Genomic DNA, 16,268 nt, shown 5'->3' on the forward strand with positions numbered 1-16,268 from the left:
ATCAAGTCACCAGGTCTAAAACTGGTATTGTTGCCCTGATAAAAACTTTTTTTAAGAAAGGAGACCCAATATGGATTTCAATTTTCTTATCTCATAGCACACCTCATGTTTTGATAAAAACTGTTCACTCTTGTAACCTTGGACACTTACAGGCAGAAAGCACTTCCTGATAAATTATTGTAGTAACTTCAAATTCCCACAAAAATCTGTGCCCCAAATTCACTTAAAATAGATTATCCCATAGGAATATTTTCATTAAGAGATTTATAGCAGCTAGTAATTAGAATTTTCTTAGTCAAGTGACTATGATTAATTTTCTTTTTTGTGAATGTTTTCCTTAAAGTATAATACAAAGTTTGCCAATTTTCTTCCCTAATGATAATGTATTAACATCAGAAATTGCCTAAGAAAACAGGGTCCAAGGGAGAAAAATATGAAGAAATAACATATTTCATAAAGTGGTATAGTAGATTTTTTTGGAAGTGTGTTTATTTGCATCAATTGAGGACAATGTTGCATATTCCAGATTAAACAGCTATTAGGTTTACTATGGATATAAACAGGCTATGTACAATGATATTTATAATTCTTCTTTCATTTTTCATAGACTTCAGAGTATGTCTTTTATAGAAACTGGAACAGGGTGAATCTGGAAAGCAAGTTTCAGTTAATTAGCAAAAATTAAATTAGCATGAAATAGGGTGAAGAATTGAAGGTAATGATTTTAAAAATAATAAAGTTACACAAGTGTACACATGCAAGAAGATACTGTAAAATGAACTGTTCCAGTTTACTTGGTTTTATTTCAACTTAATACACTCTAAAATACTGTTTTCATGTATAATATCAAAGGAAATATTAAATGCATGTATATTATTTTAAGGGCTTGATGATATATTTCACATTCTTTAAACTTTACTCAGGCTATAAATATATTTATATATCAGTCAGTTTTTAAAGTAAATGAAAACTGTAGCATGGGGGGGATCATTTTTCACCTTATATGTCCATATTTGATTATGTCCATTTTTTCTGAAAACTGTACCAAAAAAATCAAAGGGTAATGGAGTGTATTTCTACCTCACACTGCTATTCTTCAGGCACTATAATTCTTTATAGTTTGCCAAAATGGAATTTAAATTTGAAGACGGGTTAACTGAAATCAACTAGTAAGTATGCTTTAGGAATTAGGCTTCTGAAATCCATTTAACCAACTCAGAGGACAATGCTGTTCTTCCTAAACTTTTATTAAAATTGTGCAACAGTACAAACTTATTGTTAGTAGGTTTGCAGAGACATAACACCATTTCACTGGTGTAACACACCTTTCCCAAAGGATTATGGCAGGCCTGTTTTTATTCTTCACGTATACTCTTTTTGTTGTTGTTGTTCATCTTCTTTTTCTTCGGTTTTACATGAAATAAACCATATTTATCATCTGGTTACTATAGTTCTGTAATAAGATCCAGTAGTAGTTTGAAGCACAGCGAGCTGAACAGTTTCTTCCCTTTTTAAAGCATGACAGTGAGTGGCATTCTCTATAGTCAAGCCATAGGAACACAGTCACCCCAAGGAGAGGCTTTTGTGAAATCAAAAGGTTCCAAATTCACAGTCAAGAACCTTGGTGACTTCACATAACTGCTACTTGTTGCTGGAAGGGAGACAATATTGTTTGCTTCAGAAGTTTCCAAGCAGTTTCTCATCTGGTGGCTTCTCCAGATTTCTTTGTGGTCTTTTAAATTGCTTTTGACATTGAGCCTTCAAAAGTCCAAAGGTCGAATCATCATAGTTGTGGAACGTAAGGAGTAACTGGGCCCTTTGAAATAATGCCACTTTATTCCATTTAGTTTTCCGTGGTTCTGCCCCGCTGTATAAAACATTCCATTTAGATTGGATGGGCCACAAGCATCAAACCACCAGCCTGAAAAATTAGTTAATAATGAAAGAGAGAAGAAGGAGAAGAAACAATTACATAAGTAAACTGAACATTTGGAAATTAATGCCATTAACTGAGGGGAAACTTATTCATACTTATGATTATTTGAAAATAGGAGGTATTCAATAAATATCTTCTTGGTAGTGAAATTGCTTTAAATGGCATCCAATTTAGACAGTGTACAAACAATCAGAAAGAGGAATGCTTTCATGAAAATCAGCTTTCAGTGTCACTCCATTGGGACTCAATTCCCAATGTAACGATGGGAAGCATCTGGGCTTCAAGATACGCTATAGTCGGGCCTGAATTCATACAAAGGGCAAGTAAAATGAAACCCTTAAGAGGGATTCTACCTGAAGCCTGTTACTGGGAACAGAAAAATTAATTATTAGCAATAAAGTTCAGAAGCTTAGACAACTGGCATCTAAATACAAAGAAATGTTCTCCATCTACTTCATAATTTTGCCAAGAATTGGCCCTCAGCTGCTTCTGAAATTAACTGGATACCAGAAAATGACCATGAGTTTGAATTGCTATGCCCCCTCTGTAGCTTATAGCACTATGGGAAGTGTTTATCAATAGTAGCCATATAGTTCCTATACAGCAGTCATTTTTTCTGTGATTGTTCAAGTTCTTTCTAAACGTAGTAAAAAGAAAAATGATGAGTAACGTAGAGATCCTATGCTCACATAGCTCTCTGCAAGGATAACTCAGTACTTTATTTTTTAAATGAATTAAGTTCTTAGATTTTTAGATAAAACAGTACTTTTTCTCCGTCTTCTGAAGTAACACTGCTGAAATCTTTAGGGAGAGATATATGCCAGAGACATTCTGGCATATTTGTATTTGGATACAGTTGACCTCCCTTTGATTACAGAGTTATACCTAAGGGACTAATAGCTAAAGAAAGGGAAAGCTGTACAGCTGATGTTTAACTGTAACACGAGCATCATCTTGCAGAAACTTTAGAAAAAGTTAAATGGAGAAAAGCTAGTTCTCATTTTTCAATTTTGGAGGATGAATACAGCTGGGTTTGTTTATAAAGTCGTACTTAGAGGCCTAACAAGCTGTAGTAATCGCTAATTCATCCTAGGAAAAAGTAAGGTATGTCAATGAATTTGGAAAGACACTATATTTAATGTTTTACCAACTGTATGCAAATAACATAGATACTAATGCAGTCAAAACATGAGGGGCAAGCAAGTTCTTATTTGGCAAGGAAGGAGAAAACTGTAAAATTTCACCTTTTTCTTCTTAAGATTAATTCCTTTAAAATTTTTTGGTAAGTATAACTAGTAAAAATATGCTATTTATATCACAAAAGGCTTTCTAATATTAGGGAATTTATTTACCCATAAGACTCTCAAAGGACAAAATGAAACTCAACTTAATTGCTTCAGTATTTTAACTTTCTCCTCCTTTTCTATGACCTTCTTGAGGCACTCTTCCATCATGTTAATGAGCCTTTCATAGTCTTTCAAATATCCACCATGGTCTCTAAAGCAAACACAGTTACTCTACTGTCAAGAACTATTACAAATCATAGAATGATCTTCTAAGTTACATTAGGATTCTCAGGGTAAAAGCGTGTGGTTTTGTTTGGTTTAGAGAAAGCCATAAGAGTTCTGGAAGAGTGTGGGAAGGCAGAGGTCTGTTGGAACAGAAACCTGGCAATGAAGGGCACAGGCTGAAGGATACATTCATTGGGAAACTTTTGATGAGCTTAGAAAAGAGACAAGAAATAACTGGGGCACATGAGGGAATAGGATAAATTTACCTTATATACATTTTCTAATGAGTAAAGTGGGGTAATGTCTATGGTAAGAACAATGGCATTTTGGAGACATTGAAAGAAGACCAGAACGGCTGGGTCAAAGTTAACAAGAGGAACAGTAGCCTGAAGCTGAGATGGTCTGAAGACCAAGTCACATAGTCTTTTGTTCACTATCCTAAGAGCAATGAAAAGGCATGGTCTATATTCCCTGTACTTAGTGCTGCATCTAATGGGGTTTGCTTGACAGATGACTGAAAGGGACTACAGGCTTATTGACAGATTGACTGTTTCTCCTTATAAAGCTTCTATGGTCTGAATTTGTCTAGTTCACTAAAAAAGCTGTATTTCATAGACACCTGAATATATATATAGACACCTGAATATACTGTATTCATTTTTTCTTTATTTATTCATTCAGTTTGTAATTATCATGAATTGTTGTCATACAACACTCAACAAGACAGATGTGGTCCTTACCCTCGTGGAGCTTACTCCCAATGTGAGAAACAGACCAAAAAAAGTAGCAAATACATAAAATACCTACAAATCATGACTATGATGATGGAGAGAAGGAAGAAGAAGAGGAGGGGGGAGGAGGAAGTAGAGGGGGAAGTGGAGGGGCAGGAGGAGAAGGAGGATAGGTGGAGAAGGAGGAGGGGGTGCTTAGAATCAGGGACTATAAAGGAGCATAACAGGAGACTTACTTGACTTTTCATGTTCATGGAAGAAGTTGATATTTAATGAGACCTGATGGATGAGGAAACAGTTATGTGAAGATGGGGAAAGACTCTTCTAAGCAGAACATGGCACATGTCAATGCCATGAGGAAGAAAGGGAGCTTAGTGTTTAGGGACTAAAAGAACATCAGTGTAGTTGGTATATAGTGAACAAGGGGGAGACTTGCAGGGAATGAAGGTGGAGAAATGGCAGTCTTGGTGGAAAGGTGAACAATGTGGAAAAACTTAGTTTATCCAGGCTACTTGTCTATCATCAGGTGAACAAGTGGAACATTCTCTAGGAATGGGAACCAATATTTAACCAGGGGAACCAGATCTGCCAGGTTAAATGTTTAATCGAATATTATTTAGAGCCCTCACTCTGTAACTGTGGTCTGCCAAAGCTACCCTGAGCATATGTGGCAATATGATGAAGGGGAGAAAAGTGAAGCTAGAATCAATTCAACAAATACTAACCAATGGACAGACATAGGGGTCAGAGGTGAGTAAAACAAAATTCCTGACTTCAAGGAGTACACAATTTTGTGTAGGAGAGAAACAACGAACTGTTAAAAAATGAGATAATGGCTGTTTAACAGAGATGAAGAAAATCTTAGGAACAGAGGCGGAATGCCCTGCTTGTTGGTCCATAAGGTGTACTCATCACTTGAGCTGGATGCTGAAGGATGGGTGTGAGTTCACTGGACAGAAAGAGATTTCTAAAGACACTGTGTACTCTGGGAGAGCAGGACAGAGTGCCTGCCAGCAGCTTGGGTTGGCTGGAATGCCAGTGGATAAGGGATTGGAGAATTCAGGGCTAGCAAAATAAACAGGGTCAAGAACATGGAGGTTTTTATTGTATTTCTAGAAATATTCCTGTGGGCAACAGGGATCCTAGAGTACCAGACCAGAAATTAGAAGACCCTGACTTTGATGCCCACTTCACCAATTAATAACTATGGGATCTTAGGCAATAGTATATATAATATTTGATATTTATTGAACAGTTAATATGTGTCAGGGACTCTGCTAAAATATTTATATGAATTTTCTCATTTTATTACCCAAACAGCCCTACATAGTGTGGCAAGTACTAAAGTGAAGACACTGATGCTCAGGTAGTTTAAGGAACTTTTCCAACGTCACACAGTCACCTGCGTCCTCATTCCTAAGATGTGGATTATAAATGTCTAATCAACCATTTTCACAGCACAGCTGCAAGGATCATGTAAGATGGTGCACTATTAAATCCTATCTAAGTGCTCTTTTGTAAGTTATGTAGGAAGCAGCCAGAAACATTAGAGCAGAAATAAAAAGGATTAGATCTTATTGGGGCATCATAATGATTTAATAATGAAGACCAGGTCATTAGCGCCAACATATTTCCTTATTTGCTTGGTAGGGTTAATTAGAGAAATACAAAAATAATTTGCACCCAAATGGGTACAGTTGTTCAATGCTTGCATTGTAAAGACATGGCATTTAAGTGCCTACTATGGGTTTTGTTTTCAATGATTTGTTTTTATTTCATGTGGAAATCAAAGAGGTCAAGGCGTTTATCTCTTTATCTTAAGACTAGTGGGCCATGCACACTCTGGATTATCAGAGAGCAATAGACAATAATAAAAATGATGAATTAAGATGGCACAAGATGAAATGAAAGGGCAATTATTTCTCATGACAATTTCAGTTGTACTGTCCTTTATTAAATACTCTGAACTTCAAGGTCACAAAAATAGTTATTTCTGTGCAAGTAAGTATTCTCTGTTTTCTCTGACAAGGAACAACAAGGAACATCTTTGTATCAAATATTTCAGTTTGTGCACTTTCTACCTCTCTTTGAAAAAATTAAGCATGACCAGGTCTTTTAAACATAAATCCTGAAAAGATGTGTTTTTAAAGCATATTTATAGAAAGCAGGCAAAAAGTACAGCAGACTCCTGGTTACTCATAGGTACCCTTAGGCATTCATAAATGATCGTATGTACTCATGGGTACTCAGAACATATGCAAGTTTGCACAGATTGAAGGTGTCCTTATGAACATATAGAGGAGTGTGTGCCTGGCTTGCAGTTCCTCTCTGATAAGATTCCAAATAGCTGAATTATCTATCTTCTACAATCCTGGGGAAATATTAACTTTGTACTTTGTTCTATAAGTGCCTGGGAATAACAGATGAGCAATATCTTGAAGTTAATCTAGAAGAGGCACTTTAAGCTTAAAAGAACTCAGCGATGCAAGCAAAGATGGAAGAAAGCAGCAGCTTCCATCTGCTGTTGGGACAACTGATAAAATGTCTTAAATGTTTTAAGATTGGCAATTGCTGAGATTTACTTTGCCAAGCATTTTTCTTTATAACCTGTAACCTCATGTATATTTTAGTAAGAAATCTGAGATGCATGTTTCTAATCCAGTTACACTTAACTCATTAAAATTTAGTTTTGTAGTAACCATCTCGGGCTTCCCAGGCCTTTAAAAATCATTTGAGTCTTTTATCTTTGAAGCAGAAAATTCACATTTTATCACCAATAAATGAAACTTTGCCCAGAGAACAGGAACTTGATTCTAAACTCTGTACTCAGGAAGTTCAAATTTATTTGAAAGTCAGGAAACCTAACTCAAATTCTTCTGATCCTAAACAAAATGTCTCTCAACACTTCTTTTCTAAGGTAAAAAGTACAGCAAAATAAAAAGATATATCTGTGGTTATGGATTTCTTTCACTCATTTTCAATGCACGCATTCTAATCAGTAATACGCAAAAGAAACTGCACAGAGAATAAGAATTTTCCTTTTTGATAGTGATAAAGGATGACTAAGTTATAGCGATAAAGGATGACTAAGTTATAGCGATAAAGGATGACTAGTTAGTGACTAAGGATGAGGCTGAAAAAAAACTGACTGATGCCATAGTTATCAATGGGATCATCATGAAAATCACTCGCTGAGTTCACATGTACAAATTCGGCCCTACCAATAACTAGCCTCAAGGAGCAGCTGCATGTTCTTGTGTGCGGGAGGCAAAGGACCTTTCCAGAGGTCTGCATTCCTTCTGTCATTTCATTTTACATCCCCTTCGAGTCTAGCACTTGGCTTTTTTTCCTTTCTCTTATTTTTGTTCCATAGATTAAAAGTTGTTTATCCTGGCTGATAATCTTGAATTCATTTAAATCCTTTAGGTATTCTCTTACTGCCTCTTTCCTCCCTTGAACTTCATTTTACTTTTAACCACGTTTAAATGAGGAAATCCTTGTGAAAATGTGCTGCGAACAGTAAAACAGAGCTAAATTCTTGTCTTTGAATGCCATTCCTTTTAAGAGTGGCAGTAGAAGGAGTGGATAAGGTAATGGCTTATCTGGAGGTCAAGCTCAAATCCTACTTCTGACATTAATTCTGTGACCTTAGGCAACTTATCTAACTCTTCCGTATCTCAATTCTTACCAAAGATCTCTGTCTCAAAGGATTTATGGAAGTGTCATATATAAGTTATTAAATATAAGTCATTAATGGTAATGAAGAAATGACTGTTACACACTAAGAGTACAATAGATATCCACTGTATTATTTATTAGTAGAGTAAAATATAAACAAAATTGGTTATTTCTCATCCACTGTCAATTATTTACCTTTGGTGGCAGCCTGGTGTTATAGGCCTATCAGTTCTGATTCACCTTTTTCCAAACTGATCTTTTAAAAGATACTTTCCGATATTATTTGTTCTTTTTCCAATAAGTGAAAACTCCCTCCCACAAAAAAGGAGTATAATCCTAAATTTTGCACTTAGGCTGTTTAAATTTATTTGAAAGTTACAAACCTAACACTCAAAGTTTTCCAATTTGGAGTTTAGTCTCCTGGGGTTTGGTTATTCTTAAAATTCAGTCCCAGTCTTCAATATTCATCCCTTTGTTCCATGTTTGTGCATGCTAATTCATATATACATACTTAAGGCATTTTAAATCTAAGTTCACAAAAAAGTCACATTCATACTCACATTGATTTATTTCTATGTCTTCTCACCAGGATCATTTGATTTTACAATGTCCTTTCAGAGTCTTTGATAGCAAATTCATTCATTTAATCAATATTTATCAAGCACGTCCTATGTGCCAGGCACTGTGCTAGGCGCTGAGGATACAGTGGTGCAGAGCACGATGTCCCTGTCTTCAAGAACTGTACATTTTTGTGGAATAGGCTTAGAGATTATGTGCTAAATAAGAAATTGCTTTGAAATAAAGTAATGCAATGTAGATTTCTGTAGTCAACCTTAAACTATCAATATGGATCTTTTCTCTCAACATTTTTGCCTTAAAACCCAGGGAATGCCAGTTATCTGACAATGGTTAGCACATCCTTCCTGGGTTATCAAAAACTCTAAGATGATTGTATTTTCCCAAAGATCTTGTCACTTCAACCAGTTAGAGAGGCTGTTAATTTCTTTCATTTTCTTTGTCTTCTTCAAGGTTATATAGCAGGCAAGTATTTATCAACTCTCTACTGCTAGCATCTGTTAAGTTCTAGGGTGTACTAAGAATTTATGTGTATGGCTTTATTCCGTCTTTTAGAATTGAACTGAGAATATCTTTTGTTAGCTTTAGCAAAGTCTTGTCTGTTGGCTGACATAGTTTATGCGTGGGAAAAGAGACTGGAGTTTTTACCACAACAGATTCTTTCTGCAGAAGGTTAGGTCACATTTTTACATAGCTTTTATATTATATAACAAATAAGAAAATTGTGTTGAAAGAAAAGGTAAGGAAAAGAATGTAAAACAATACCATGTTTTGTTAGGGTTTTTTTTTTTTAATTTTTGGTTGGCAACCTTTAGTAATTGTAGTTTCTAACAGACTTTTAGAAAAATTTATTTTGAATTGGTACGAAAGACAAGGTTTTCTTTGAATGTGAAGTTTGCTTTGATTGTGACAATCTAATGAGAAAAGGTTTTAATTTTCATAATTTTAGAGTCATAGATTTTTCTGTATATTATGTTTATATACAACAAATCCATACAAACAAAAGCATGAATTGAATGATATTACATTTTCATTTTCTAAATGTTAAATAATAGAGAAAACATTGTTTTTAATGAAACTGATTCCTTTCTTTGGACTCAAGAGGGCACAAGAAGGGCTCTCCTGTGGGACTAAGAAAATATTTCCTATAATCACCTCTTAAATTTATCTCTCCCACTACTGAAATATATAGATTTGTTGTAATATCCTATATAAAGGGGGAAACTTAAGGAGAAAACTTACAAATTTTCTTGAAGTCAATGAATCACAGAACACAGATATTTCTGGCTTATAAATGTATGCTGACGAATCATCACTAATGATTAATTAAGATGTCAGTTCCATAGAAAATGTGTGTGGCAATTTTGATCTTGAAATATATGGTCTGGTCCCATAAGAAATGTGTAATGAAACAAAAATTATTCAATATTTAAATTGGATGGAAGAATTTCTGGTAAGGTAGAAATAAGTACATATCCTTCTGGGGAAGGAGGTATAAAACATTGTGGTATCTATTTCTATTGATGCAAATATGCTTTATAAGTCCGATATTACCTCCTTTCCACTAACAATTTACTATGAACTACAACCCATGCACTGAAAAATAATGTTACCTGTTTTTCTCTACTGTAGCCACAATGAGTACATGGAATAATAAAATCATAGAAACAGAAGAAAATGTGAGAGACAATCTTATCTAGACCCACAACTACAGGGATGGGCATATATAAACTCTTTCAGATAAATACCTCTCTATTCTTTTCTTGAAGGTGTTCATAACTAGACATGCACAATCCTTCCTGGCAACTCACTCCAGCCTTTGATCCCTGGACGCTCCATCTAAAGTCGCTTTCCCCTTCCTTCAATAACTCTGTTATATTTTGTCCTTAGAACTTGTTATGATTTGAAATTGTGTTATTTATTGTTCACTTTTTGCTGATGGTCTTCCTCAATAGATGCAAGCTCTATTCTGTCTTGCTCATTTTTCTCATAGTTGTTGACTCTTAACAGTTACTCATTAAAAATACGTTACGTTGATAGAAGGAAGTTAAGAAGTTAGGATGTTAGGAAAGAAGGAAGAAAGGTCAAAATGTTCTACCTTATGTCTAGCTGAAATACCTTCTGCTTTCAATTATGCCTATCTCCTGTTTTTCAGTCTTTGACAGATAAGGGTAACAATGATACCACATTCTCCAACAAAAATCCCTCCATGTACTTGAAGAAAACTATTTAGGACAGTTAAGCAGGCAATAAATCTTACTTTATCCTTAATTCCTTTTAGAAGAAACAATGGAAAATATATAAATAAACAAGATAAAACAAAGCTTTAATTGATGATGACAGAGAACTAAGAATTATTAGTTTCAAGGAGCATGAAATCTCTCTGCTTAAAAGAGACTATTTTTTAAAAAAAGAGAGGAAAAATAATCAGACAGAGAAAATGGTTCTAAGGGGAACTATGACAGAAAATAAATAGTGGTGGTGGGGGAGTAGCTAAGTAGGACATAACTTCCAGATAATACTCAAGTTACCTGGACTATCATTGACATTCATCCTTATGTTCTCCAGTTCTTAGCTATCTAAATTCCATGTATTAGCTTTGCAGAGTGAATAGATTTGCAAGACCTGGATTCTTTCAAAAGGATATTTGATAGGGTAATGGCGTTTATTACAAAAACACATTTACTTAGACTATTCCAGCCCAAGCAATAAGTGGAAATTTTTTCTCCCCAACATATGTGTTTATTGGTGGCTAAGAAGCAGGTCCAAGAATGATTATGGATGAAAGAACATGACAAAGTTCAATCATCTGAAGCAGAAATAAAATCACAAACCTGAGCAATGAAGTTTTCTCATCAACAACCAAGAGATGCAGTTTCCACTTTGCTTTGCTCTATATTTTCATTATTATGACAGGAATATGAGCAGATTGGAACACTATTCTAAGTAAACATTTGAAAGATTTTACTGTTGGTCTTTCATGTGTTGTATTTATTTGGTAAGAAAAATTATCTGTAAAAACAGACATGGAGAAAATGAAGTGTACTTCTATATTAAAATAGACAGAAAACTGGACAATCAAAGTCCTTCTGTCTTTATATAAAGTTGCTGACAGTTTCATTTATGGGATCATGGAGGTAATGAAAAGAAATATTTTCTTTCAGGAAAAAAGTTCAAAATCTAACCTGTGGGTACCATGTAAAAAAATATGCTAAGTTTTAACAACTGTTTGGGGGGAGGGGGCCATACAATTGCATATAGAAGATTTTTAAACTGTTGGATGAGGTTGAATGTGATGCCAAAAAGGCATGTTTAAAGCTTAAGGAGAAGGATATGACAGAGGCAGAATCATAACAGGCTGGCTTTGGTGATACTAGGGCTGGTTTCACGTTGAAAAGATGTCACTATAAGTGGAGTGGATGGGAATCAATATGGCATGTGATTTGGTAGTGGTAGTAATGGAGGGACTGGGAATGGGGATGAAGGTGGAAAGATTTCTCCAAAACTTTCCCTCTATACTCTTCCACGCTCTGTTAATTGATAAGAAAAATGTCAACCTTATGATTCATTTCATTGGTTTCAAAATTTGACAGTGACTTCAAGGGTTCCAAGATGGTTATTCATTCACTCATGCACCACATATTTTATTGAGTTCCTATGTGCCACAATCTACTGAGCTAGATGTTAAGGATAAAATGGTGAACATCTACTTAATTTTGTTTTCCTTGTGTACAAAATGGAGATTTGAGTTTTTCTCCTTATCTCACAGAGTTGGTTTGGAATTCAAGGAAGATAGTATAACATATTCAGTAACAGGTAATAATATGTAATAATAATGATAGTAATATCATATTTGGAGAAGTAAAATTTTAGATTTAAAGAGTTTTTTCCTTATTAGCATGAAAACATGTTTTGTTGTAGGGTAACACAGAGAGAGAATTAGAACAGTTGAAGGTGGGAATGATTACTATTCCATTAAGAGAGGGAAACAACACTAAAACTGTAAGAAGACAAACACTGGAAAAAAAGTTTCCTTTACAATTTTATTTGATGCAAACTCTTTTGTCTGTAACTTTTTTTTTTTTTTTTGCGGTACGTGGGCCTCTCACTGCTGTGGCCTCTCCCGTCGCAGAGCACAGGCTCTGGACGCGCAGGCTCAGCGGCCATGACCCACGGGCCCAGCCGCTTCACGGCATGTGGGACCCTCCCGGACCGGGGCACGAACCCACGTCCCCTGCATCGGCAGGCGGACTCCCAACCACTGCGCCACCAGGGAAGCCCTTGCCTGTAACATTTTTGAGCTACATCATTTGCCATCAGGTTTTAGTTCAGTGGTTCTTCAACTTCAATCAGTTATTTATCAAATTATTCACAGTTTTTGCCATGCCCATTTACAACTTTTATTAATATTTAATAAATATTTTTCTTTAAATCAATTTGTTAAATATCAAATATTTGTGAATCCTTTTTAAAATGAAGTTTATATCATTCCTTTAAAGAGGAAATCAGTACCACTTACTATAATAAAAGTAGACATAACACTCAATAAAATCAAAACAAAATCATTTTATTTAATTCTAGGTAGGTGCCATTGCCTAACCAAGGCCCTTCAGCTGAGGCTGAAGAGTTTGTTCTTTCTTTGCTAAGAAAGGTAATTATTAAGTGCTAAAGAAGTATTATAGATAAACTAGTAGTAAACTGAGAATTCCTCTTTGACACAATCAGAAGCCTAGAAAAGTATTTAACAAGTGCAAAAGGATTAACTTTCTTACTCAGTGATACAATATTATTTAATGGTATCTGGTATCCCCTATACCAGCTCAAACGTCTTGCAGAGGTCAATACCTTATAATGTAAAGCCCTGGTATAGCTACTCTGAATTGTATAACTTTATATCCAGCTACACCTCTTTATTTTTCTTACCATTTCAACAGAATGGTCAATGAACTCTATTACACAGTTGTAAAGCATTTTGTAAGAAATTTTGGCTTTTGGTTCTTTCTGTATGCTGAATTCTCAAATGCTGTTCATTCCACTATGGGTATCATTATGAGTATTTAGAAGGTAGAACAACTGGGACTTTAAGAGGTTCAAGAATTTATTCAGAACCAAGTTTAGCACACCCCCATCATAAATGCTGCGGGAGGAGGCAAACTTCTAAATACGCTAGCAATGTCTTGCACAAGAACATATGGTAAATTAGTGGGCAGAACAAAATGATCTCTAGGGACTTGCTCTTAAGTTTCCTGACCAGAAGATCATAGTCTTTTCTCATAGATAAGAAACCTCAAGCCTTAAACCAATGAGACATAACTCAGAGAAAGGCCCTGTAGGACTTACCTCCTGTTAGCATGAGGGCACATTTGCACATGCAGTTGTCATTATCAGCATCTTTAGTGCTGAAATCAGCACCGTGTAAGATCAGGCTGCTCTGTTTTCCTGCTGTCCCAGTGTGACCCTTTAAATACAACCTGAAGTTAAAAAAGAAAAGAAAGATAAGCCATTCAACAGTAACAGAACCCAGAAGACTGGTTTGCTGAATGTTTGCCTTGTTCATCAGTTTCTCCCTTCTCTGAATTCAGCCCTTCCAACAAATTGGTATAAGACCAAAGCTCCCTGAACAGAAAGAAAGAGAGAGAAGGGGTTGGGAGGGAAGAGAAGGAAGGAAGGAAGGAAGGAAGGACTCCAAATTACATATAGGTAAAATTCTCTGTGGCTTGTGTGCTTGATGTTTATTTTACTATGCATACTTAAACTCATATGGTTTTCTGATAATGTAGGATCCACAAAAGGAAAACGGGTTTATTTTATTACTATAAGTATTTATCTCTAAACAAAAAATGCCCTGTAGAGTGTCACTATAGCATATATCACTGTGCTAATATTGAATATTGATGATGTGCTAAAGGAGGACTTACTCTGTGCCAAGCATTCTGCTAAATGCTTTCTGGCTGTTATTTAATTTAATTTTTATATTAAATCTGTGATTCAGGTATCAATATCAAAATTTTGCATACCAAGGCTCAGAGAGGCTAAATAAGCTGGAATTTCACTATGGTTGACTTTAAAATCCAAGCTCTTATTAGTCATTATGTATTCAGTGAACAAATATTTCTTGAGCACATACTATATACCAGAAATTGTTCTAAGCACTTAAGATATATCAGCAAACAAAACAGACAGAAAGCCATGCCCTCGAGGGACCTACATTCTGGTGGTATTCCTAAAACTAAGTTCAAAACCCCAACTGTTTAACCTCAAATATGGCATTCTTCAAAGTCCCTGCTTTAACTCTCTAGAAACATTTCTTATATAAAATTTACATTAACCTAGATCAGGGACTCTAACAGTTGCCCATATATCAAATCATCTGGTCATTTGTGAAAAAGACCTATTCACTAGGCTGAGGAATTTGTATTTTCAACTAGCACCTCAGATTACTCCTTGCAGACTATCCAAGGAGAACATTTTGAAGAATATTGGTCTAGAATTCAGAAACTAGTGAACAAATCACAGTAGTTGCCTAATGTAGTTCCCTAACGTCTGCTCGTTCCCTATGGATCCCATATGCTGCTTTCATATCCATCTGGGCACTCTGAACAAATGCAAACTTGCTCAGGTCCTTCACTGGCTCATCAGGGCTCAGAATAGCTAAACTTAGATTGTCAGTAGCCTCAGTTTGATATTCAGTCTTCTCTGACTGAGACCTACCCCTCTCTCTAACTCCACCTAAAACTCTTTGGTTCTCATCCATCAAAATTATCTAGCAATATTCCCTTCAAATCCATGTGTGTTACCACTTCTGTGCCTGAGTCTCATTTATGAATCCTATCCATCGTATAGACAATGGGTGATTAAATCTCTGTATGAGTGAGACACTACTAGGACCTAGGCCAGCTCTGAACAAAATTCTACATTACTATTAAACAGAAATAATAAAGATCAATTACTATTTGAAGATATATATATATATATTTTCCATATGTATATATTTGACTTGTGTTTGCACCTAAGTATATGTCCCATTATTATTTTGTGAGGTTGATAATGTTTTTAGCAAATAACAGTACTGTTATATAATTGTGCCAAAATATTTCACACATATTCTGCAGAGATTTTTTAGCCAGAGCAAAATATACAATTAAACCCTACTCAAGTTTTATTGGTTTCAATTAATAGAACTTGTAGTTAACAGAAGGCTGAAGGAAGCTTCTAATGAACTATCAAATACAAGCTTATATTTTAAAACTCTGAGAGTCAGGCTAAAAGTCACTGGTGATGCAAAACTGTAGAATTTCTAACTGGGAATTCACATTTTACGTTGTAGGCAGCCCATGTGGAGGTGGGTTTCACCAGGGCAAAGTAAGGTGAGAGGTTACCAAAGGGAGTCCTAGGACATGTTACCTTGGTGAATTCACCACCTTCTAGATCTGGTCTGCAGTTTTAATTTGATAACTTTCTCAGCCTCTCAGAGACAGACATACACTTGCAAAACTAAGGGGGACTTATGTCAGGTCTCCATTTACAGTCAAAATAAAGGGCCCAGTCTCATGGTCTCCTTAGAGGGAGTTTCACATAGCCAAATTATCATCAGAAAGTTGCTTGCTTGGTGAACACAGAATCAGAGTCTGGTGGAAGATGAATGATTTCAAAATTAAGTAGCTATGACTCTGCTGGCCTGAAATCTCTCTCTCCACTGGGAATGAGTAAGTTTAGCCCACAGGCACTTGTGCATGAGGGATGCTAATTCCAACCTGATTCTTGGATTCTCTATAAACTGTGATGACTTTCCTTCTTACTGACTTAAGGTAAGTCAATACCACTTTCCCTGCAGTA

At 35.6% G+C, this 16,268-nt stretch overlaps 1 protein-coding gene across 2 annotated transcripts in view; it reads right to left on the reverse strand.

Annotated features, from left to right (window-relative positions):
• Window positions 1–1,760: 1,760 nt before the first annotated feature.
• Window positions 1,761–16,268, reverse strand: part of ANGPT1 (angiopoietin 1) — a 246,296-nt gene continuing 231,788 nt past the window's right edge. For both annotated transcript variants that reach the window (XM_060115906.1, XM_060115905.1), the window contains exons 8-9: window positions 13,773–13,903; window positions 1,761–1,921 (exon numbers count right to left, since the gene is read on the reverse strand). In XM_060115906.1, the coding sequence (XP_059971889.1) occupies window positions 1,761–1,921; window positions 13,773–13,903 (292 nt within the window). The remainder of the gene's footprint in view (window positions 1,922–13,772; window positions 13,904–16,268) is intronic.

This window comes from Mesoplodon densirostris, chromosome 13, assembly GCF_025265405.1.
Source record: "Mesoplodon densirostris isolate mMesDen1 chromosome 13, mMesDen1 primary haplotype, whole genome shotgun sequence".
Taxonomy (NCBI): domain Eukaryota; kingdom Metazoa; phylum Chordata; class Mammalia; order Artiodactyla; family Ziphiidae; genus Mesoplodon; species Mesoplodon densirostris.